General features: G+C 32.6%; 1 protein-coding gene across 2 annotated transcripts; it reads left to right on the top strand.

The window, feature by feature from the left end:
* Window positions 1-27,200, top strand: LOC124367805 (cytochrome P450 6k1-like). 2 transcript variants are annotated; one of them, XM_046824928.1, is made up of 12 exons: window positions 1-40; window positions 5,834-6,051; window positions 7,299-7,487; window positions 9,230-9,362; window positions 11,358-11,554; window positions 13,233-13,357; window positions 14,839-14,878; window positions 15,003-15,099; window positions 18,817-18,901; window positions 20,977-21,083; window positions 23,239-23,389; window positions 25,961-27,200. In XM_046824928.1, the coding sequence occupies exons 2-12, from the start codon at window positions 5,861-5,863 to the stop codon at window positions 26,128-26,130; spliced, it is 1,485 nt and encodes a 494-aa protein (XP_046680884.1). In that variant the 5' UTR covers window positions 1-40; window positions 5,834-5,860; the 3' UTR covers window positions 26,131-27,200. The 2 variants fall into 2 exon arrangements, with proteins under 2 accessions (XP_046680884.1, XP_046680883.1); XM_046824927.1 differs by lacking the exon at window positions 15,003-15,099 and having other exon boundaries at window positions 14,839-14,975; window positions 25,961-27,192.

The following is a 27,200-nucleotide window of genomic DNA, read 5'->3' on the forward strand; positions in this document are numbered from 1 at the left end:
TTTCGACTAACGAGGACACACGAAAGTACGTCTTACTTTGGTAAGTATCAACTTATTATTTTTTACTTAATAATAATAAAATTTGCTTGTATAATCTCTTCCATATCAAAATATTTACCGGTTATAATATTGTATTGCTCATCATGAAGTTACGTTGAGCATCAAATTTTAATAAGTCTCTTTAAACTTTTTTTAAATTTTAACTTCCTCCAGAACTTTTATTAAATTGATTAAAACAATCTTTAGGTACTATAAATATTAAAGTTCGCCCAGTACCCATAAAGTACTTATACGTTTAAATGAACCAAGCAAGTATTGAGTATAATCTGAATGTACGAGAATCTAATTAAAAATTTAGAAGTATTGCTACCAAAATGTTTTAATCGAATTTTAACTCAGTAGAATTATTTATTTCACAACACTATGTCTCTACCTCCACAGAATAAATAGGAAACAGAGCGACATGTCATAATTTCATAAACGTTCAGGTATAAAATCATCCAGCTTTTTTTTTCGAACAAATGTGTGAAATCGATTTTAAAATATCACAAACACACTCTAAAAGTATATTTTTAACTGATAAAAACAGTACGGGTTTGAATTAAAGAAACAAACTTTCCTATATTACGTTAATAATTTAGATTGAGAATTTAAAAATCACTACTTTAATAACCAGTTGACTAAACAAATAATTATGAACATTTTGTAAGTAAAATAAAATATGAATGAAAAAAGAGTTAAACTCATTAACCATGATGAAAATATGAGATGGAATTATCGTTTAATTGTTGTAAAAATTGAGAAGACAACATAATGGAATTTTAATAAAGCCACCTTTATTATTTATAAATTGTCTGGTTTTTTAAATTTGTTTTAATGTTTTCTTTAAAACATTCAACTGAACTGTTTGCAAATACGATTTTTTAATAATCGTATATTTTTATTTATGATATCCAGATTTATTGCGGTTTTAATGCAAAATTTGCGCAACACCTTGGTTGATATTTACTTTTGTATTTTAAGTATGTGAAATTGTCTTTAATTCGTATTTCTATGTTTTTCGTTGTCCAATGGATCATTTATTACAACGGTTGCTTTTAATTTCATCAAGTTTAATTTTATTTAGTTTCGAATAAAATTCCTTTATTTGGCGAGCATTCTTCAGTACAACATACTCATTTGCAGAAGAAATCCAGTCAGATACATTGAAATATCTAAAAATTAAGACTAAAACTGTAGCCTACACCAGAATGAATGTAGGGAAATGACGTTAAGTTCACAACGGCCAATAATAAATTTGAAGCATTTGTACGCCCTTATTTTTGGATATTAAACTATAGATAGTATCCCAAATCAAAGATATGATTAAGCATCCAAACAGTATTTTGTTTGTATGTAAAAGTGTAAACTTTTTAAATATTATTTTAAACAACGAAGGATAACAAAATTTAAGATTTTTTTATCTGAATAACCAATAAAAAGGATAATCGTTTCTATGGTAGGTAATAAAAGCTTACTTTCAGTCATTGTTAAGTTCAAAGAATTTCTTACATACAACTTGAATATGAAACTTGAAAATGGTTATATTACACTAGTGCATAAACAATACTAACTATAATACTAAATATAAAACTAATGGAGTCTCGTTTGACCAAACATATGGGATCGATATAATCTCGTTTAATCTCTTCATTAGGTAAAATGAAAGTCGGTTAATACTTAAAGTCGGTTATTTTGAACTTTAATTTCTGATTACGATTTAATATTCAACTTGTAATAATTTCAACAGTAGTGCCACAGTTTGTAACCGGCGCAATAAGCCGTCATGAGTTTATTTATTTATTAATTCTAACAAATATTAAAACATATCGGAAACAAATATATATTTCATATATATATATATATATATATATTTCATATATATATATATATATATATATATTATTTTTAGTATATTACTGTACAATTAAAACAAAGTGTTTTTAAAACATTGGCACTATATTTCGGTGAAAACCGTCTTCAGGTGCAAAAATTGTATAAAGTATAAAAATATAAAAGAAAACAGTACAAACGAAAGTAAATAATCAGTGAATAAATAATAATAATAAATACAGGATGACATGAACTAAACAATTGTTCCATATGTTGATTTCAAATTTAGACGTTTTTGGCTAAGTTATCTGATGTTCAGTCCATGTGGAATTTTGCTCTTTAAAACCAATTGGTGTGCTTGTTCTAATGTTCTTAGGTAAATTGGGTTTGAATTTGTATGTACTTGCCGAATAGGTTTGACTGAATATGTATTTTCAAAAGTTTCATTGTGATTTATACCATGAGTCACGACAGTTTTCTTTTTACATATATATATATATATATATATATATATATATATATTCATATTTATTGGTAAAAAATTGTAAATATAAATAACCCCATGTACACACGCGCGCGCACACACGCACGCACACACACACACACACACACACACAAAACAAACACACACACACACACACACACACACACACACACACATAAAATAACTGGATAAAATATTCTAAAATGTTTTGACATAAAATACTCTAAACTAGTCTATTGGCAGATACGGTGTTAAACTTGATAGTAAAAGTTTAATTTCGATTACTTCGTTACTTATACTTTATTAGCTAAATATCTTATATCGGTCTACTACAATCAAAAAAATATATAGAAATGAATTTTCTTACAAAATTTGAAATTTACAGATAAAATTTCGAAATGTAATGATGAATTTATCTTCATTAAGTTTGGGTTTCGTAGCAGTGTTTAAACAATAAAACCCTCCCTACACAGTTTATAGCCTTTTCACTTCTTGCTACACACCAAGTTAGTAAAAGATAAGGCTACGTTAAATGTTCAATGTTAAAACCACATTTTATTACTTTCAGTTTACCTACAAATTTATTCATTCTGTTACTTTCTCGTTGCTATCATGGTAACCAAAAGACCAATGTAAAAATGTTTGCTAACGCTCGTCAATTCCATAGAGCAACATCACCGTCATTGAACGGATTGCTTGCTATATAGAAATAAAACTTCACGCCCAATTTTAAGTTTATAATATCGTGCGGACAGACAGACATAAATGAAACTTTTTCAGCACCACGAGCGCTAGGCCTCGCTAAAACTCAAAAAATTACAAGAAATAAAAAATTAATTAATTTAATCGATTATGCACCTCGGTGAGTAATCAACTTTTAATTTAGATATTTTTAATTTAGTCTGTAAAAGTCCTTTAAGAAAACTTCCCTGAAAACGGAAAATGTAGGAATAATTTTTTATCGCTAATATATGAATGAACCTGGATGCATAAATTCAAATCTATAGGTTCATTTTCAGTTCATATTCGAGATATTGTGTGGATAGACAGACAGAAACGAATTTTTTTTAGCCCCACTTAGCTTAAGCTCAGCCAGTTACTATACATTAAAAAAAATTAATTTAAATTATTAATTTAATCGATTGCTCACCTTGATGAGCCCTTGTTCAAAGTCATAGCCCTTTAAACATTACTTTCTAGAAAACGGAAAATATATCAAACATTCTCTTATCGATCCACGAGAAAAAACAGGCATCTAAATGAGAACGTTTAGGCAGTTTTGTAACAAGACCCAAATAAATACGGCTGGAGATAAACTGCAATTTTGTACGGTTCGGATATGAGTTATAGCTTTAAGGCCATGTCACACTGCCGTGGCGTCGCGTCCGTCCATCCATAGTATGAACGTCCGCGTATGCCGCGACGGTCTCGAATCCCGTCAAACTACCAGACACGCGTCCGCGTCCGCGGCCAACGCCACGTCTTTCTAGGAGTTGCTTATGCATTTCAACTACTTTGAATTTGTTTAGTTATACACTGATAGTGGAATTAATAGTTTGTTATAGCTCTTATAAGATGCACTTGAAAGGATTATTTTGTAATTTTTGTGTTGGTGTTTTCAGTTTTGTAATAAGTCTTTATGTTTTTTAAAATAAGGCCTATTTAATTTTGTTATAGATCAAACATAATATGAAAAATAACAAATAAAATGATTGCATATAAACATGAAACCAGAGTATTCATTAACCCTAGAAACCGGCGATCATTTCATCCTGGAGTGTCGGGCTGTTTTAGAGCTTTGCGCAAGGGTTTTTTAAACAAATTATTAAAAATATAAAATAAAAGGAGTAGGCAGTGGCAAGAGCGCGCGGTGCCGCGGTGAGGGGGTTGGGGAGGTGCTTTATGCGCATGCGCGAGCCTTCGTAGCATCGCCGACGTCGGCCAAGGATCGCTCCAGCCGCATAGCGCAGCAGACGGCCAACGCGACGAACGTTGCGCCACGTCGGTTATGTCAGTGTGACTTGTCCTATTTGACAACATGGTTAGCGATTATTTTAAAATCCATCCGCAGATGGACGGACGCGACGCCACGGCAGTGTGACATGGCCTTTAGGGAATGACGTGGTTTTTGAATCATTTATGTGTTAAGAAATTTTTTTTCTCATATAAAAAACAAAACTTTACTAAATATTATATATATATATATATATATATATATATATATATATATATATAAACAACTTCATTTCACCCGTCAACTTTCATGTGTAGTAATTTACAAAAATATATATAATCTTTATTTCCAAAAGTTTTTCTATAGTTAGTGCTTAATTTCTGTAATAAATGCATATCACTGCTAGTGGAGTGATAAAAATTTTCTAATTTCCAATCTTCAGAAACGTATCTTAAAAGGCGATGACCCCAACCATTTTCAAAATTGGAAAAAACATATTTTAACTGATTGCACCACCTGAACACTCTTTTACCAGTCTCACCCTCCAATCAAATGTCAGGTCAGTTCGTTTTTGAAATATAGAACAGACATATAGTCAGAAATATACTGTTTGAATTAACCAAATATTAACTCAATTGAATAGAAATAAATAAAAGTGATCATTGCACATTTGGACCTCGATTGATGATTGACAGAGCCCAACCATTAAGCCTGTGTGTGCGCGTGCGGATGCGCTTGGTTCGATGATTCCCCGTAATCTTTCAGAGGCCAACCATTCTCCGGACAGATTAAAGATTACAATAGCGGTGTATCCTTTCTCAATGAAATCCGGTGTGCGGTGAAAAAGCTACTGCCCCAGTTTAGTAACGTACATCAAAAGCGTACACACTTAAAACAAGTATGTTGTAATACGTTGCTGTAAAGTCGCTAGTCTCTTATTATGTTTTTGGCGCCTTTAAAGTTTTCACCTTTACGTAAGAATGGGTCGGTAAAAGACTTTAACAAGTTCATGAATTGTGACTACTACTAAATAATTCATTACACAAAGCGATACTACTAGAAAAAATTGTTTGCATATACCGCATCTCCCCATGGGTATAGTACTGGTTATTCTTTGGTCGTCAAAATTTCGAGTCGAAATTGGATGACAGCAGTTTTCACATTCAACAATTTCGACTGGACATTTCCTTATCGTTGTTGAAGACTACCTCAAATTTAAATCCCGGAACTCTTACAGTCTTGGATACAACTTGTATTGTGGTAAGAGACACAACCTTCTAAATCGTAAGTGAAAGATTTCATAGATGCGTTATGGACTTACGCATACTATAAACTCTCTAATAAATACTGTGTTCAGTTAAAATTGAAAGGTTCCGATTTGTAGTCTTATAAGATCAAAATTACAGAAAAATAAATTTGTTGTGGCAATTAATTACATGCATACTTGTCTTGACCGTGTTTTATTGTGTTTATTTGTTTTGTCCATATGATACTGTATTTTTAACACAGATTTGTAATTATAGGAGAACATTTGAAAATCTGACGGCAGCATGATTGAGGGACTTTTTGTTGGTTTGCTGCTGGCACTGCTGACGCTCCTGTATCTGTATTTGTACCGCACGTACACGTTCTGGACCCGGCGAGGTGTCAAGCAGATCACCCCCATTCCTTTCTTCGGCAGCTTCCTCCCTGTCTTCCTAGGACTCAAGAACCATGGGGAAGTGTACCACGAAATTTACTAGTGAGTTCAATGTAGTTGTGAAAAATTATGGAATTAATGCATTCATTATTATGCAATGGTGGCGGTTTTGTTTAAAACACCTTTTACTCTTGTGTTTCATCTAGGACAGTAAATAATAATTATGACTAAATGTTTTCCATTTTTTTTATTTTGGTTAAAATTATTGATTTTTATGTAAAAAAAGTTTTCCCGGAACTGCGCTCCGTAGCCTGAATCCACTCAAGCCTGATGAAATATGTTAAATAAATATAACTTTCTAAGTTCAAGCTACATTTGGTTCATATCGATGCTACTTCGAGGCGAGTAAAAAGCTAAGAGTGGTTGTGTACCACGGTTCTGGCTCTAAAATGCCGGTCAATTAAGTTCAGATGTCCCGAATAAACAAACATGCAGTACTTACAAGTACAATGAACCTACACGTTTTGAAATAATACGTTATCAATTTCGTATTCGAGTGAGTCGGTCTTCAATCCATTGCCACATAGTCATCTTTTCGATGCCTGGATGGAGTTAAATTCCATGTAGCATTTGATAGTAAACAGATCAATTTCGGATTTGAGAACTGCATTCTATTAGCCTATCAATGTAGCTAAGGCCGAAATAAGTTTATTGATTAGTATTCATTAAAACTGCAGAACTGCATTAAATCATTCTAATGAGACAATAAGCTCTACATATTAGCTGGTAAGAGGGCTACACATATTGTAGGTATGGTGGGAAGGATTGATTTAATGTGAATTTTGTGTTTAGCTCCTTCACAACAATTCAGCTCCTCAGAACAATTCACCTTCATTTTAGTGCAGGAATCTGACGGCATGTTATGTGGAGAACACGTGGTTGCTCTACCGTGCTTAGAGATTAATTAATTAATTTATTGTGCACCTGACGTTGACAATGAAAGTACTTCTTCACCTATATTACTCTATATTCTGTAGTATAGGTGTCTCAAAACGTAAATAATTGTTCATTTTTTCATATCTTCAGACTAACATAACTCCAGATTCCAGGAGTCCAGTCTATTATTGCATCCAGACGCTGCACTGAGAAGAAGGTGAACTGGAGCTAAACTCAACATTCACAAAAGGGCTACACTTTACTCATTAGTAACATCCACCATTATATCCTCATTAAAATTTAAAACACCAATAATTCTCATTGATAATTTCTCACTACTTGGGCAATCTGACCTCTTAACTTGTCACCGACGGTGCGAAAATTATGAGCCTCCTGTTTCTATTGTGTTTCAGTAAGTATCCTGACAGCGATGCTGTGGGCTACTACCAGTTCTTGAGTCCCAAGCTGATGATAAGAAACCCGGCCTTGGTAAAAAGGGTTTTGATCAGTGACTTTTCAAGTTTCCGAGACAATGAGATATACACCAACACAAAAGTTGATCCTTTAATGGAGTTAAATCCTTTCCTGTGCAGGGGTGACACGTGAGTGATGAGATATTCTATTTGGTTTAATAAATAATGAGTTAATTAGCTAATAAATTATTAGTTAATTATTTAGTAAATAATTAGTCAATTAGCTAATAAATTATTAGTTAATTAGCTAGTAAATAATTAGTCAATTAGCTAATAAATTATTAGTCAGTCATTAGTTGTTATTATTAGTTAGAAACTGAGCACAAAGCCATCTATAAGATAAGAACGAATCTTATTAAGTAATCTATTTTGTAACAAAATTTCGAAAAATAAATATTTATATTTCAGTTATTATTGTATGCATAGAATAAAAAAATGAATTGTTTTAGAATGCTCAGGTAATTTTCAGCAATGTTTGTGTAGTCACATAGATTTGATATTTCATAAAGTTTCAAAATAATGGGCATACACAATTTTTAAAAGTTCTACGAGAGATTTGAATGTTTTAAAAAATCATTTATGATTTACCACACGTAAAAAATAGAATAGAAATCGCTTAAAATTATTTGAAATTTTTAATTTGATTTTTTTATGAGTGTTGTACAAGATCTTCTAAATCGACTTTAAAATAATAATGCATATCCAAATTGATATATCCAAATGATACATCAATAATTGATGATATCCAAAACCAAACCAACCAACCCAACTCCTGATGTCTAAAAACAACAATACCAGTTTTTTTATAACAAGTATGGATTCCAGAAGTGTATTGTAAATCCATATAAAAATAATCTAGAAAACTGTTAAGTAGCTAGCCCTAATGATTTCATCTATTTTATTGAATATCGTAGGAAATATAGAAAATTAAAACGTGTATTTATTGACAAAATATCTTCAGATAGCAATGAGTGCACTTTACTGTTGAGGGTGGTCACAATTGATGATTACTGCCTGCTCCATAAACTGCAAACTGAATAACGATTTAATCGTTTCGGTTATTTTTATTTTTTATTATTTTTTTGTTAAATTTTCATTTAATTCCCTCTAAAATATCTTTCCCGAAGACAAACATACATTCATTGTATATATTTCACGAGGGTAGTTGAAATTTAAAATAGTAATTGGCACATCATGATATCTAACTCAAGAAAAATTAGTAACATCAGCCAAGGAAATATATATGAAAACTGATGCTGGGGATTGACTATTTTAATAAACAATATATTGCCCAAACCTCTAACCCTCCTCATATCAGAATAATAGGTCACCGTTACATTACTGTTTATGGAGATGATAATCCCCTCGCTGTAAATTCCTAGGAACACAATTACGACAAAATTGAAAACTGGAATAATAAAAAAAGCATCAATAATTAATGTCGCATTACATGCCAATGAAAATATAAATAGATTTAATTTGAGAAGGAGCTCATCAAGTTATATTTTAAAACATTTTCTTTAGGTTTGAACCTTCAATAATTTCTAAAAATTTGTATTTTTACTCTTTAGCATATCTGATGAAACATCAGCTGTGAGGTATTTTATTCACTTTTTATTATTACATTACAGTAACTTTTTCTTGTTAATGTTTTTTTAATTAGTTTAATAATTAAGTTTTTGTAAATATTTATACAATGTTGCGTCTGAAGAAGTACGCTGTGATGTACGGAAATTTATAAAGATTTTACCAATATTTAGTTATACGATGTAAGTCATAAACGTCATGTATGTTATTATTAGGTTTTCGGTAAGTAAATTAACTGATTTTGTTAGAGACAAAAGAAAATTAGTCATACTGTTTTTCTGTAGGTGGAAACCTGCGAGATCAACTTTCGTTGCTGGGTTGACTGCAAGCAAATTGAAGTCGTACCTTCCTTTAATGAAGGACACATTGACACATCTGGATGACTTCCTCGCATCCAACCTGGACAAGGAATTAGAGGTATTACGATTTTGGAATGCAATTGAAAAGAGTTGTTCCTATTGAAAGTGAAATTGCAATTTCGGATAATTTTTACGAAGACAATGGTTTTGCCATTGGCATTTCCAAACCTAGGCTTTAGTAGAACCTATTTTTAAGTAAATGTTTGTAAAAAGCCATCAAACTTTAACCTTGGTTCTGGACTCCGTACATTCAGTTCCTTTGTCTCCAAAAGTAAAATTAATCTTGCCATTTAGTATATTTTCGAATGTAAATCTCTACAGTTCAAAGACTAAGTTAATTTAATAAATGTAATGGAAATTTTTGGTGGATTACAAGCTCATTTGGAACATTGTTAATGATTGGAAAACATTAAGCTCCAATACTCCAAAGAGCTCCATTTCTGATCCACACATTTTATAATTTCTGTCACAGCTCTGCTCATATTTTACCGTTAATTTAGATTCAAACATATTCATATGTTCAAAATGTATATTAGAGAATTTAGAACGCCGTTATATGCACCAACATAATTATCCAAGAAAATCATCCATTGCTGACACAATAATTTCTACTATATAATATGTTTTACTATGAAAATAAACTATAGCAAAGAGATTATCCTTATCCCTGACGCTCCATTATTATGGCGTTGGTGGAGATGATGCGGGATGCTTGGAGGATGGTTGGGTTTAGAGAGGATCTTGAAAGGATAAAGAGGAGATAGGATTTCATTCCACATATGCAGCTTGAAATGCAGAAAACTTTAAAACAAAAACAACAGCAAGGTCCTTATTAATGACCAGGTTCTTTAAACATGGGAAATCTTGCCCCCATCATGACTAGGCTTAAGAAAAAGTAAGACTCCTGCCTTGACGTTTTGAACAAAAAGGATCAAGCTGCAAGTTTTATTCATTTGTATTGTCAAATTAAATAAGTTATAGATCATACTGTCCGGGATCTTGGAGGCAATGTTTCAAAGCAATCGTTAGGCGATCGGTCAAATCCTCGATGAGTTCTGGATACTAGCTCAGCCATAAAACCGTCGTCAACATATTTACTGTAACCTATTTTGCATTATATTTTATTGGAACTAATAGAACCGCTTCATAACAGCCAGGCAAAACTTAACCTCTTCCCGCTACTTAAACGAGCGCGCGCGCGTTTGTGTGTGTGTGTGTGTCTGGTCTGTCTTGTAGTGGTGAATTTGGCAATATCCTTCTGTTGAACTTGTCATATTAATTGTCCTTGCCACCATGCAAACCTTCTTACTAGTGTTTTCAACACATTATATGCTATTCAAGAACCACCAAAAATCAATCAGTAATGTACATCCCATACACAAATACTTGACTATTTCCAACATGTTTATTTGTGAGTCAACCAGAATGTACATTAACGTCTTGTCTGCGTGTTAATGTTATGATTATAATTTCGTTGTCTAGGAAACATATGTTCAAATTTACAATAGTTCTAGAATACCAACTGTATCACATGGTTAAAAATAGTTGCATAGGTCATCAAACACACTATAGGACGAAACATATCATTGCAAACCAAGCCGTTTGGCTTTATTATTTATTAATGTTGGAAATATATCTGAATTAATAATTTTAATACTAATGTTATCAGAAAAACTAATCCTCTATATTGTATTCATGCGAAGTCGAAACAATATATCTCAGGTATTGTGCGTTAAACAAGTTTATATGACAGGACCCAGGCATGCAATAATGTCTAGTACTATAGCAAAATTGAATGAAAAAAAAATCAAACGTAACAAGAAGTCAGAATGATTGCTACAATTTCATTAATTGTTGCATTTAGTTTGTGTTGCAACTAGCGTCATTTCCAAGATTAAAGTCTAGGATCAAGGCTATGTTATTATCAGTTGTAATTTGTCAATACTGAACTATTTATAGAACAAATTATTGCAATATTTGGTACCTAAGGTTAATTTCATATGCTATCAAATGATATGAACTATTACAAATTACTAATTTGTATGTATTGCAGGCTAAGGACTTCAGCAATAGCTTCTTCATGACCCTGGTGTCCAACACGGCGTATGGGGTTGACGCAAACTGTTTCACGGACCCCAACGCGGCTTTCCGTAAAATGGTTGAACTGCTCAGCAAGACTAACTGGCAAAAGTTCCATAACGTCATCATAATCTTCTTCCTGCAGAGTTTAAAGACGTGGTTGGGCTATAGGTAACATTTTTTTTATTAAGAGCAAGTTTAAGAATATACACTCTAAAATAATGGCTCTCTCTTAAAATTTAGTGAAAGTGTAAAGTTGATTTGGTTTTTACAATAGGCCAGGAAAATTTTCTGTTAAATGTTTAAGAATTAAGTTTTAAGAATAAGTTAAAAGCACCTATACGGCTTTTAAAAGTCTTTGACCACATTACACGATTGCAAACTAAGACGTGTTAAAATATATTTACTCAGGTACTCCATTGTAAAACAATCACTCCATTGTTACCTATCTTAATTATGTGAATTTATTTTAAACTGAAAAATCTTGAATAAATTTTTGGTAATGAAAAGAAAATCAAACCATTCCAATCTTCTAAATAAAAATTACTTATTTTTGTTTACTTGGTTGTAAACAAAGTTTTTATAAAAACCTTAATAATATTATTATTAAACTGAGTTTGCATTATCTAATGCGTTTTGATCTACGTTACTATTGGTTATAAAAAGTGATAAATATATTTGTAAATATACATTTATATAATTATAGTGATATATAAATATAGTTAAAGTAGTCTTATTTTACAAAATAATTAAAACCAAAATAATTAAAACTCTTGGACATGTTATAAAATATCAGTAAATTTCGAGTAATGCAGTCTTAAACTTCAAGAATTTTTATAAAACATACTGCAACAATCTGACAAATTTTTCTTGAAATAAGTTACAATAATACATTAAATATTTTGCCTAAGATTCTATATAAACTGTTTATGACAATTTCCGATTTCAGACTAGTTAATATGGCAATATTTTGATTGGTTAGATTGATTCTAGGATAAACTAAATTTGTGTTTATAATTTTTATGGAGAACGGTAGAAACAAGGAAACGGCCAGACTGTCTAACAATTATATAAGTAAAACAATATTGTTTTAAAATCGTGTTTAAAATGTAGTACAAAATGAGTAAAACAACCTACTCTACACTTACATATTTGCAGTTCCACGCAGGTTGCACTAAAAATTAGTGATAGTAGTAGTTTGATATCTATTAAAAATAGATATCAAACTCCTTGTGAAATGTATGCATCAAATTCAATTTGGAATCAAGCCTTACTTGAAAATCCCGTTATTCTAAGGAAATTTGAAAGTATTAAGAATTGGAAGGAATTCATAAATTAGAGTTATATTTTAAAAGCAGTAAAAGTTGTATCATCCGTCACTCCAAAAATTTCAGTTCCATTTTGTCCTAAATTAAATTAGGATCTGTGAAACAAAATGTTCGTAAATATGCGTTTTGAGTAATCTAATTTGAAATCGATTTTTATATAATCTATCCTTAAGGCTTTTATCAAAGTGTCCATTATATTTGAACTAAAAGTTCAATATTTTATAACATTTAAGCAAAAAAAATTTTAAAGATGCTTTTTTAATAAAAATTATTTTTCGATAAAATTAGAAAAATGTGTAAGAATTGTATACCTAACCTAACCGTAACAAAGTTTTGATTTTTATTATTTACAGGTGTTTTTATAATTAACTAAATTATAACTGAATAATATGGGCACTAAATTTTATTAAAACAATTCTGTTTGTTTGCTGACATTCGGTTACGAATCAAACTTTTAGGATGAAACTAGTAATTATTGTAAGCAGATTTTTCTTCTAGCTAATTGGGATCTTGTATTGCAGTTTTGCACCGAAGCCGATGCAAGATTTCGGCGCGAAAGTGATGCGAGAAGTCACAGAGACCAGAGTGAAGACCGGTACACGAAGAAATGACTATATACAATGCTATTTAGACAGGAATAACACAGGTAAGCTACACTGGGTGTTGAATACTCGTGTTTTTAACAGGTCATGTGTATCTTCTGTTCGTAGATCAGAACTAGGAACATTATAATCTGAATGAAGCCATAACAGGGTTACAGATTTATCATAAGTTATTGTACAATAAAACACGACGTTTCGAATACTGCATTCTATACTCTTCTTCAGGTGCCAAATAGTAAAACCGTTTTAAGGATGAAAATATTTAACAATTCAAAAGTGACATTGGGCGAAGTCAAATTTGTCATAAAAACTTTGTTTTCATAAATATAAACAAACCTAAACGCAACTCCACATCAGGAAAAGCTTCATAGAAAATTAAGCGCTCGTACGGTTTTCTAGTTAATTATTTTAATTACTATTAACCTAATTAATGTGGTTATCTGTCTATTTACACAACGTTTACAAGTTTAGCAGTCTGTTTAATAGTATGTACTGTGGAAAATTTCTTCATGAAAAATAAGTATACAGATTTTAATTTTTTCATGAAACTATAATAAAACTTTTTTGAGCCATCTTGCTACATATGACATTCAAATTTCTGTTCTTTATGTTAGGTTCTCTATCGGTGAACAATAAGACTATTTTATAGCAGTCTATACACGAAGTCATCAAATGATGGTATTTACATGAAAATTATATACCATATTTTAAAATGCCATATTATTGTACGCAGTTTCTTTCCAAATTCATATGTCCTGTACATTTTTTGCCATCATAGTTATTCATGATAACAATTGAAAAAATGTTCGCTATCACTCAGCGAAACCCTTATGAAGCATGCACCAACATCGAAGTCAGTGTTATTTATATATTTAGCCATAAAAAACATATAGAAATAAAGTTTCGTCCAAAATACCAAATATAATGGTTAGTTATTTTCGAGATATCTTGCGGACTGACGACAGATATACAGACATGCTATTTTAGAATTGGCCTTTAAAATAAAAATTTAATTAGAGCGTAGATTCTACGTCAACTAAGCTTTTCAGAACATATTTTTTACTCTAATTTTAATCCTATGCTAAGATTGTGTCACTTTCCCCTTCGGCACGATGGATTATTAAATAAACTTAAGAACAGATTGTGTAACAACTATTATGGTTATTTTAGGTACTTTTTTAAGACCGATTGTTCAGAATGATATAAGAATGACATCTGCTTTACAGTTAACTAAAGACTATCAAGTCAGGAGTACCATAAGGATAAATGTATCACCAGTTTTGTACAGTTCTTCGGGTCTGCCTCTTTCTCTTAATGCTGTACTAGCCACTTAGCATAACAGGCTACACCCACGATATGGATAATTATCAAGCAATCTCCAAATACCACAATGGTGAAAGGACTGTAGAGTGAAAGAATAATAATATAGGAAATACAAACTCTATTAAATTAGTTTTCCAATCTCCATAACATTTATACGTTTAGGGAATTGGCTTGCTCTAAAAAAGTACTAACTTTGTTTCAGTTGAGGAAAAGGTATTCGAGTTGTCAAACCACGCCATCAGTTTCTTCATCGGGGGCATGGAGACGTCATCCATCACCGCTAGTAATGCCGTGTACGAGCTGGCTCTGCACCAGGACTATCAGGATAGACTGTATCAGGTTAGAGCATATCACTTATTATATCAGTTTCTTCATCGGGGGCATGGAGACGTCATCCATCACCGCTAGTAATGCCGTGTACGAATTGGCTCTGCACCAGGACTATCAAGATAGACTGTACCAGGTTAGAGCATATCACTTATTATATCAGTTTATTTATCTGGAGCATGGAGACGTCATCCATCACCGCTAGTAATGCCGTGTACGAGCTGGCTCTGCACCAGGACTATCAGGATAGACTGTATCAGGTTAGAGCATATCACTTATTATATCAGTTTATTTATCATGGAGACGTCATCCATCACAGCTATAATGCCGTGCACGAGCTGGCACTGCACCAGGCTTCAGGATAGGCTGTACAGGTTAGAGCATTTTTCTGATCTGATTTTGATACTTTTCCTGTTAGGCATTTACAGTGGTTTCAAAAATTCATATTAAACGTACTTGAGGGCTTATGTTTCAAAGTTTTCAGGTTTTAGCATCGTTTCTATAACTCTTTTCTTTTTTCTGTTGATGCGTAAGAATGATTCCCATAACAGCTTTACTCTTTAGATAAAACACAACTAAATATGTTTTACAAACATTTCAGGCTCAGGATGTATGACTATGGAAACATTTCAGAATATGTATTACATTTATTCATATGAATTACAATTTATTGCACTTGTGGCAAAGGCATTGATTGATAATTAATTGGGTCAATGCTCGAAGTGGTTTCATGATAGCAAATATTTTTCTGTTAAAAACCTATAAAAAATGTGTAATTTCCCAAAAGTCCCCGATCCTCCCCTTTATACGTTCCCCCTGTCTGCTTTGAATATCAGAATGTAGGACTTTGATTAGAAAGTTTACCGTACTTGTATTAGACTTGAGATTTAGTAGGTGAGTGAAAAAAGGCTACAATTCCAAAAAGTAATAAAATGAACTGAGATATAAAAATTTTTGTAGTTTTCAAAACGTATCATCGAGCGTAAAAAGGATCATTTTCATATTTTCTGTTACAGTATACAGTAACACGTTAATTATAAGTTGAGTGGAGGAATACAATTTTTCTAGACCACTTTTAGAATTTTATCCTTCTTCCACTCAACTGTTTATTGCGCACCATTTTAAAACACTGAGTGCATAGGAATGTTGCCCTTTTTCTGATAAGCTAGAATGGGTTTCTTTCTAATTCTATTTATCAACGTATAAGCGCTAGTATCGCATAGCAGCGACTCATACTGAGTAACGATGTTTCCTTTTTTTTCAGTCTGTCTCAAAACATGTTTGCTGCGTGATTGAGGTTTTGTTCAGACTGCTACTTACAGTGTAAAGAATAGTGTTAACTATATTGCGTCTTATTAAAGTAACTTTATGATTTAAATGCTAGACTCGGAGGAAGATGCAGATGAGCCTAAATTCAATATTGGCAAGGTAAATAATCATTTACATACCAAAGAAATGAACAAAATAGCAAGGGGTAAAGGTAAAGAGTTTGTTACTGACGAAGGAAAACTAGTTGATGCCTCCCTACTTTAAGATGACACCCAAGAGTGTGCCCTTTGGGAATCCACAACAAAAGGTTCAATTTGCCATAAATAAATATCTAAACTAGATATTTACAAAGGAAGAAAAAGGTGTTGTGTAGAGTTCCGAATATATTGGCAGCTAAGTTAACTATTCTTTCAAACTCTGTAAATCTAATGACATACCATATATATCAAGTGCGTAAGATGAGAAAGTACCTATAAAAAACCGAAGATTGATGTCATTTTCAAAGTAATTCAATACATACCCAATGAATGCGATGCATTCCATGAAGAACGTCTAGCCTGGCCTACTTCTGACTTGGAAAGATGGAATGATGGAAATGAAGACGATTCAATCAACGACAATACATCGATGTAATTTAAAATCAATTTATTTTCATAACCATCAAAATTATTTACACTTCACCTATGTTTACTACTTATAAACAGAAAAAGGGTAATATTCCAACATACAATAAAACAGAAAAAGATTTGCCTGGTAACTATTACGAATAAAAACCTTTCTTGTATATGAATTTAAGGCCCAATGAGTTACGGTACAAATCATCTATTGTAAATTTTTTTGGTTAAAACAAAAATGTAAGAAATTGATACTTTTTTTAATTTCTCAATAATACAGGTTTTGGCATTTTTTTGCTTTTTTACTCACTCATTAATTTTGCATGAAGCTTCATTTCTATATGGCATTAGATTGGAGAGAAAGCTCGGAAATTATTGGGGCTCTTTAAACTTTTTTTATTTTGTGTTAATAATAAATACTTAACAAGTTCATAATACAATGTCAGTTTAATTTTAAGGGCATGTTCTGGGCCTGTAGTAAAGAAACACATTATCAAATATAAGTTAATAAATATTGTTTAAAATATATTGTGAAATGACATCTTATCTTTCTGTTCTTTTCCACATAATTTTTTATGGACTCGCGCATACTATCTTGATTTTAAACAGCATAAAGTACATGCAAACCTCCTAATTTTTTAAGTTATAAAAATTCACTTTTAAGAAAATAACAAACATTTTAATAGACAAAAAAATTTCCCAACTAATAAATTTGGGTAGAACACAAAACATATTTTGTACGAAATTTTTATCATTCTATTTAACCGTATTCTGAACCGCAGAAATAATCATAAATCAAAGTTAGGTTAAGAATATCAATATTTCACAATGTTTAATAGTAAATCTCTTAAGGAGAACAACAAAGTTTCTAAATCGATAATAATAATAATAATAATAATAGTCTCTCTTCTTTCTGTGAGGGACTAGTGAAACAGTAGTAGCTTTAATCTGTGTTAAGTGCATGTTCATTGTATTATATGTTGTATTTATTTAATTTCACTGTTATTTGTTAAATGTTATATATTATATTTTAATTTATTAGCACAATTTATCTTATGTTCGCTCCATACTTGAATAATTATTGTTGTTTGTTAATCTTTATTTTTATTTTTTGTTATGTTTTGGATATTTATAACTTGTTACATCTTTGAATACTAATTATTTATTATCAAATTTTGTATGATACCTAATTTTGTTACTTTATGTAGATTTTTCATCTGTTCGTATTAATTTTATTTTCCGCTGTATCTACTATCTGTGCTTGTATTTGTAAATTGGCTGCTGCCGTTGGAAAATAAATAAATAAATAATAATTCTTTTGTTCATGAAGGAAACAGGATGTTTCCGGACATTTGCCATCGTTCAGTGAAACAAGAAATCAGTACACTAAGTTTCGAGATCTGCAATCTGATCTCTTCTTCAGGTATAACTAACCTAATACATAATTACAAACTAGGTTAAAATAAACAAATCATACCAAAGAGTTGTGGCACGCCTAAGTCAGGAATCACAACCACCATGTTGTTTGTCAACTTCACCAACTCTAAAAACATGCACTCAATAAAAAACTATACACAACACTAATCATTAAAACTGAACTACAGAATACAGGTCACAATACATCTGCATTCATCTACTAACCACCAACGACTGATCAGAGGGCACTAGCCAATGGCAAATCGTCACGGCAGACAAAAACAAGATGGCGGAAATAAAAGGAAGGGGGACAAAATATTAAAAAATGTTATTATTGGTTCGTGCTAGATGAACTTCTTAAAACCATATTGTAACTCCGCATTGGTTTATTTCAAATATCTGATCCGTTTGATACTCTTGATTCAGATTGCAGATCTCGAAACGTAGTGTACTGATTTCTTGTTTCACTGAACAATGGCAAATGTCCGGAAAAATCCTGTTTCCTTCACAATCCTTCCATCGTCAAAAGTAACCTTAATGTTCATGTTGATCAGGAGCTGAAGGAAGCATACGCCAAGACCCCAGACATGGACTATGACACACTGCTCGGTCTGCCTTATCTCAACCAGATCTTTGAAGGTAACAATAATTGTAATGATGTCTGGCATTATTGCATTATCAGTAACATATACCTATGTATTGATAATATACAGGGTGTAACGTAAGTCTCTGGGCAAATGTATTGTCACAGTAAATATGTTCTAAATCAGTTATTTATTATTAGATTTAAATAATTTTGGTCACATTACACTTGTGATAAAATTTTCTAAGAACTATTATTCTTGTAGTTCTCGAGAAAAATACCTGTTATTAAGATATTCAAAGATTATAAGTTTGAATGGCCGCCATTTTGAAAACACGACAGATAATTTTTTATATATTTTTCAGTAAATGTTCTTATTAACATAAAAACTTGAGCCAAATTTGGTATAATTTAATTTATTAAATTAAATTAAGATATTAATTTAATATAATAAAAATATACAGGCAGATAGATGGGAAAATATGCAAAACATGAATATCCATGTTTATATTTTGAAATATGTTCGTCTTCACCTGAGCAATAACGTGGTATATCTTTGCCCTGAGAGTTATGGGACACACTGTATAGTTAAACATATAGCTGCATAATTACAACTCTTAGATTTATAGTGTACCAATAGTTTTTTTTATTAAAATTAGACATTTTTACTTCTAATATTTCGAGTTACAAACTCTATTCGTATACATTAATTGAATTGGCATTAAATTAAAAAAGAATCTACTTATTACTCACCTATGGAGTTTATAAATTAAAATCATTGGAAATCACTTTCCCAATAAACATTTCTATTACTATAGTGTTTGTTACAAAGAACCATTACTACCACAGTTCGTTACCACTATTATTTGTTACCATTTTCAATTCCATACAACCTTTTACTGCCATACATTTCCGCTACTGTACGAATTATTCGCTTCCACGATATTTGTATTACCACGAATCGTTACCACTATTATTTGTTACCATTTTCAATTCCATACAACCTTTTTACTGCCGTACATTTCCGCTACTGTACGAATTATTCGCTTCCACGATATTTGTATTACCACGAATCGTTACCACAATTATTTGTTACCATTTTCAATTCCATACAACCTTTTTACTGCCGTACATTTCCGCTACTGTACGAATTATTCGCTTCCACGATATTTGTATTACCACGAATCGTTACCACAATTATTTGTTACCATTTTCAATTCCATACAACCTTTTTACTGCCGTACATTTCCGCTACTGTACGAATTATTCGCTTCCACGATATTTGTATTACCACGAATCGTTACCACAATTATTTGTTACCATTTTCAATTCCATACAACCTTTTTACTGCCGTACATTTCCGCTACTGTACGAATTATTCGCTTCCACGATATTTGTATTACCACGAATCGTTACCACTATTATTTGTTACCATTTTCAATTCCATGCAAATGATTTATTGCCGTATATTTCCACTAATGTAGGAATCGCTAGATACTGTATATTCATTTTGGACTTTACAAGGAACAAAGTACTTGCACTTTTATGAAATCTCAAGCAATTTTGTACAAATCATTTCGTTTTATGTACAACATTTCTATCACTGTACCTACTGTTTTAAATAGGTTCTTTCTAAAACAGTGGAATTTTAAGGAAGAACTGCCCAAACTCATTAGTAAATTTATATTGACCTTCCCAAAAATCGAACCCGTGACCCTCGGTTAGAGAGCCGTAGCCTCACCTCCACGCTACGGCGAAATGCGTTCATTTTCGTACTTTCATATTACTGTATAAGATTCTTACATTGCCGTACCAACTAACATACAATTGAGTGGATTAATCTTCAAAACGCAGACTCTTAATAAGCAATAAAGTACTTAGATACAGTATGATTGATATTTTCAAAGTGAAATTTGTATATGTCTTTCTTTATCACATAATTTTGATCTTTAATTTGAGAAGACATCGTTACGTTATCGGATTGAAACATAAATACCCGGAATTTATTTCGTAAAATTATGTAGGTTATATAATATACTCGTATTATTATTACTGTACCAGTTTACAAAACGCAACAGTTTAGACAATATTCCATTTACTGTATTTACTTATTTTGTATTTTCATTTCCAGAAACCGGAAGAAAGAACCACGTATTATATTCCTTACCGAAAGTCTGCACGAAGTACAGCACATTTGTAATTGATGGCAACGAAGTGGACTTATTCCCAGGGCAGTTGGTGAGTTATTTGTTACGTAATATTGAGTTGCAAACAAACGATTTGAGGATATAATGAACTAGAGGCCCATTTCGGCTTCCTCCGTTGCGTTTCGTACTGGAGGATATTGCAGGAACCTTTGCTTTTTCAATCACCCAAAATCTAATAATCATTAAAAAGGTACCGTACGTAATCTCGTGATTTCATATTTTACCAAGTATCATTACATTTATTATTAACCGGAATGAGTATGAGACGGTCTTTCACTTTGTGAGTATTTATCCTATTCTGGCAACGATTCGGAGAAAATGGTTTGGGAGTAACGTGCTAAGCGAAAAAGAATTTTTTGACAACCTTGATGGAAAGGATTGGCTACAATTTGGAAAATATATGAGAGATGCTTGGAAAATGCGGTGAGATTTAGTCTATGAATTTAATTTTTAAATATTAAAATATAGATGAAAAACTTTTAGACAACAGTTGTAAGGAGCCCAAAATAAAATTAAAATAAATATTAAGCATAATAATTAAGCAAACTTTTTTAGAGCTCTTGATTCCATTATTTACGAAGAGAGTTTAGTTTAAGAGAGTGATATCGCGGTTTTCTACAGTTCTCATGGTTGGTCAAGAAAATAAAAAAGTTCTTTATGTTAGTGCGTTTGATTATTTCTAAGACATTTGATGATATAGTATGGAGTCAAGTACAGTATATACTCATGACCTAAAATGAAATTCTGGAGTATAATTGTAGCAGTCAGTTAGTTGATGAGGTAAATTCAATTGAATCTTTATTTTTTGATCGTTAGTGAAAATCAGTACACTCACCAAATTTCTCTTTTGTCTTTATGTGCGTACCATATCTCCAGAACGAATTAATCTAAAGACGTGAAATTATACTTGAAGCTGTATTAGCAATGGTGAATCTCCCTCCATGGGATTTTGCTGAGCGGTAGCCAAATACTAACTTGTGTCGGATATCTCAAGAACATAAAAGCTATAGTGAAGTATAGTAATTTTCTATATACTGATATCACTAAAAGGGTTAGCACCATTCTCCTTATGTTTGGCTCTTTACTCCTCTGCATATTATTATACGTAGGATATCTCGAGGAACGACTCAAGGTACTATTTTTAAATATTTCATACTATAATATCTCTGAAGAGGATGAACAAATTCTCTTCTGTCTGCCTTTATATCTGGCTTCATGTCCATTAAGCGTAGGATGTGTCCAAATTTACGTTAGATTTTTATCCTTCACCAAAGATACTTACACATATACAGGATGTAAAAAAGTTTGGCTAGCTATGTATTTTCAAATTTTGTGTGTGATTCTAAGCTAAAAATGAAGAAAACTTTTTTTCAATTTCCAATTCGTTTGGCCGCTAGCCACCATAAAGTCGTCGAGCTCGCGTACCTGTATGCCTTGACAGATTCCGTTGAAACTAGAACCATTGGAATTGCAATCAAAGTCTCCAAATAGTTGGTATCTGGTACATTTGTTATAACTATACTGTTTTTTTTTTTTCTTTTTTTTTTTTTTTTTTTTTTTTTTTTTTTTTGTTATTCAACTTTAAAAGTTTTCAACAGACGCCGTTCCGTTAATATTGAATAAAATAACACATAGTTAGGCTACACTGACGCCCAGTCACACACATATCATGGAGGGGTCCAAGTAGAAGGGAAATGCATTTAAAATCTCAAACCGATAACCCAATTCGTTCTTCACATACTCTACGTAAAATAAACAGGCAGACAAAAGATGAATGGTCCCCTCCACTTGAGATATAAAAATAGACAAAATTCCAAGTATATAATTGAATACGTTTTTGAGATATTCAGCTGAGAGATAGACTTCGCTAACGCTCAGCCAAAACCCTACGGAGTTACATTTGCCATTATAAAACTCTGTTTGGGTTCCAAACACAATTTGACAATACAGAAAAAATTTACAGACCTCTGAATCGTAGGCTTCGCTAGCGCTCAGCAAGTTGACTTTTAACCGTTTTTCCCGTATAGAAGATTTTTTCAGGCATTGTAATTATATCTTAAATCCGGAATTTCATATCCGTATCAGCGACACTTGCTTTTCGGTGCTCCAGGTTCCAACTCTTTTTTACATCGAGTGAACTCTGATTTGACAACAAGAAATAATCCATGTCTTCCTGTGTGTTTTAGGTGATGATTCCCAGTGTGGAGATCCAGATGGACGCCAAGTATTATCCGGACCCTGACGTGTTCGACCCTGAGAGGTTCAATGAGGAGAACAAGAGTGGGAGACCGGAAGTGACGTACATGCCGTTCGGGGAGGGACCACGGATCTGTGCGGGTACGTCATTTCCTGGTGCATGCTCGATCTCTTGTCCAACGAGCGTCCATAAGACAAGTTAATCAAATGGCAGTTCAAGCGATGCAAGCCATTCTAAAACTATGTATTGTTTCCTATTACGACCTTATTTTGCACGAGTTTTCATCGGAGTTTATGAGATCCATTTTATACCGTTATAACGAGTTTTTTTTTTATAGCGATTAAACAATCACAGATAAAATAACCATGTGTATTGAAGTGCAAAAAGTATTAAAATCCAATTAAGCGCTTAAACGCGTTAGCGAAGACAATTCACGCAAAATGACATTACTAAATATGATATTATCTGCTAGCAGGTAGGTTAGGTTAGGTTAGGTAGATTACCAATTGTTGCTTGCTATCTGTAGTTTTTAAAGGCTTTTTCCCATTAGACTGTATTGAACGATGAACGTGGAATCGACTATAGATCTCCCCCAATTAAAACAAAACTACGAAAAGCACAGTTAAAAACAGCTTTTCCAGCTACTTATTTTAGGGTGATTTGTACATACTGTATTTTACGACTTATTCATGTAATGGAAAGAAATATTGCTTAATTTCTACATGCATTATACATAAGTAGTGCTCAATCAACATGTGTACTATTAGATAAAGCTGGAATTGTTTGGGTCGGCTAGGAACACCAGTTGGACCTCCGCCAATGAAAGAATTGAAGTAGACACTCTCAACTATTAATATACAATCGCACCAACACTCAAAGCATATGTCAAACTATAGACCTCTTAGTTTCACTTATCTTCCTAAATATTTACCACTTTTAAAGATCGGTTGAGCTTAAGATAGAAGCGAAGTTTATAGTATCTATAGTTAGACTGGGCAACTCCATCCCTCAATCTACACTTCATTAATTTCACACTCAGGCATAATTTGTGGAATCCGCCATTTAACAAAATAAAAAGATATATGTCCAAGTTGGTAGTTAACATATGATAAAAGCACAAATATTCAAACTTTTATGTTCATAATATTTAATGTGAGGATAATTCCTTCCTGGTTCTTGATGCCATGTATGTACCTCAGGCTCTCATTGTATGAAACAATGTATAAGGCCATGTAAACCTTTCATGATACAATAAATGTTGTCCTTACTCTCCAACCTCTCATAGCTGTATTCTCAAATTTTTTGGTCTTCTTAATTACTATCCTAAGGAAACAGCTAGTGTGACGAGCTCGTGGTAGTTTTAAAGGAATTAAAAGTAATAAGCCAGACACAAAGTGCAAGTTTTTTAGTTCGAAGAAACCATAAAAATAAACTCTTTAATTTCTACTTGACTATAAAACTGTATCGCAGTCGCAAATTATTACAGCGCCTAATTTCACTAATACACTCAAATTTCTAATTGGATTTAATCAACCACCTAACACATATACACACCTAACACATATACACACCTAACACATATACACACCTAACACATGTACACACCTAACACATGTACACACCTAACACATATACACACCTAACACATATACACACCTAACACATATACACACCTAACACATATACACACCTAACACATATACACACCTAACACATATACACACACCTAACACATATACACCTAACACATATACATATACACACCTAACACATATACACACCTAACACATATACACACCGAACACATATACACACCTAACACATATACACACCGAACACATATACACACCTAACACATATACACACCTAACACATATACACACCTAACACATATACACACCTAACACATATACACACCTAACATATATACACACCTAACACATATACACACACCTAACGCATATACACACCTAACGCCTAAAAATATATACATACATGCAACGGGTGTTCACTAAAGGGTGTCATAGGTTTCTATGGGTACTCATCATTTCAAACAAAAAATTTCATACATAGTAAACGTCATATAATGTATTTATAATGTATAACGTTTTAAATGTCATATCAACTGATGTAAACTGCAAAACCTTATTGAATTATTCGAGCCATTTAACATGTTTCCATCTGTGGTGCGGTTATAATTCTTTATTCATCTATGTGTAACATTATCTTCTTCTTGTGTTTGCCTTTACAATCACACATTACAGTATCTGCCACAATGTGTTACAGCTAGTAATGCGTGTTATGTTCTGTGGTTGTCCAATTTATCACAAGGAGTACAAACTTAACAGCTTCGTTTTGTTCTTGCCTTCGCAAATCTACCAAGATGTGCAATAGCTAGAACATTATTTCCTAGAATGCTTAAGTGCTTTGCTTAGCCTTCTAATTCTAGCAATCAATCATATATGGCAGTTAGAACTCTTGGTACTTTTTCAAACCATTTTCCATTTATAATCAAACTAAAATAAACAACCTATGTATAGCCTGTCATATATTTTAATTTCACCTTTATGGGAATAAGACCTATTTGGGATGTTTTGGTCGTATTTTAGATTTCATCCTGAAATCCTGACGCTAGTTTTTTTGTTTTGCGTGAAACACACAATTGAATATTCGCCCAGACATAATAATGAAATATAACATTTTGTTCTCAGGTATGCAATTCGGGATCCTGCAAGTCAAGATATTCCTCTGCCATCTTGTGTACCACTACAGAATCCTACCAACGTCGAGGAGCGCCGCTAAACCATCCTACTCCAAGCATTCCTACTTTGTCATTCCTAACCATAATCAGTTCGTCAAACTAGTTCGGAGAAATCATTGATTGACGTTATACATAGTTACTTGTTTTGTATATTTTTCCTGTTTTTTATATCGCACTGAATAGAATAATTGTTTATGTAAATGTAAGCTAATTATAAGTGTAAGCTTCCAAAGGGACACAGGAAGCCCCAGCTTAAGATTACACCCCTCACCCTCCCCGTCAGAGGGCAATCTGGAGCTGAGATCCTATGGAGGCCGACAGCTCCTAAAGGCCCGAGAGACCGGATAGTTCGAATTTTTCCAGAGCATGGCAGCTGTCAAATGCTGAAACTCTTAGAGGTTGAGAGCTCTTGGAAGCTCTTCTAAGGAAGTCTCAAAACAGACACCTGACAGAGGCCGGAACTATTGGAAGACAGAAATATTTCAGAGTTAGTTTAATGTACATTCTTGTGGCTTTTAAGAAACCAGGCAGTTCAGTGACAAAGTTCCAATAAATATTAAGAATTGCAACTGAACTATAACTGAATCTTGTAGCTAGCAAGCCAAAAGGTCTTTAGGCAGATTTCATAATTTTAATATAATAATTGTTTATGTAAATGTAAGCTAATAATGAATATGAGCTCCCAAAAGGACACAGGAACCCAGCTTCAGATAACCCCCATGGGTAGAGGCCGACAACTCCTAAAGGCCCAAGAGGCCGGATAGTTGGAATGCTTCCAGAGCATAGTAGCTGTCAAATGCTGAAGCTCTTACAGGCTGAGAGCTCTCTGAAGCTCTTCTAAGGGAGTCTCAAAATAGATACCTCATAGAGGCCGGACCTATCGAAAGATGTGAATGGTTCAGAGTTAGTTTAATGTTAAATAAACATTCTTGTGGCTTTTAAGGAACCAGGCAGTTCAATGACAAAGTTCGAATAAATCTTAAGAATTGCAACTGAAGTCTACCTGAATCTTGTAGCCGTTAAGCCAAAAGGTCGTTAGGCAGATTTCATAGTAATCTGCCTATTACAAGCACCTTTCATCACGGAAATTCCGGGAGATTTTTTGGCACTACAGAATCCTAGGAGTGCCACCAAAGCCTCGGGTAGGATACGATATGCGGACCCAGTTTTTTTTATATCGAAATTGGCAA

The sequence above is a fragment of the Homalodisca vitripennis genome, chromosome 8, assembly GCF_021130785.1.
Source record: "Homalodisca vitripennis isolate AUS2020 chromosome 8, UT_GWSS_2.1, whole genome shotgun sequence".
NCBI lineage: Eukaryota > Metazoa > Arthropoda > Insecta > Hemiptera > Cicadellidae > Homalodisca > Homalodisca vitripennis.

Bases quoted from the DNA above. Each gene is read 5' to 3' on its own strand.
- LOC124367805 (XM_046824928.1), top strand. From the start codon at position 5,861: ATGATTGAGGGACTTTTTGTTGGTTTGCTGCTGGCACTGCTGACGCTC. The intron at 13,358-14,838 runs GTAAGCTACACT...ACTTTGTTTCAG, and splicing joins TTTAGACAGGAATAACACAG to TTGAGGAAAAGGTATTCGAG. The intron at 23,390-25,960 runs GTACGTCATTTC...TTTTGTTCTCAG, and splicing joins GGGACCACGGATCTGTGCGG to GTATGCAATTCGGGATCCTG.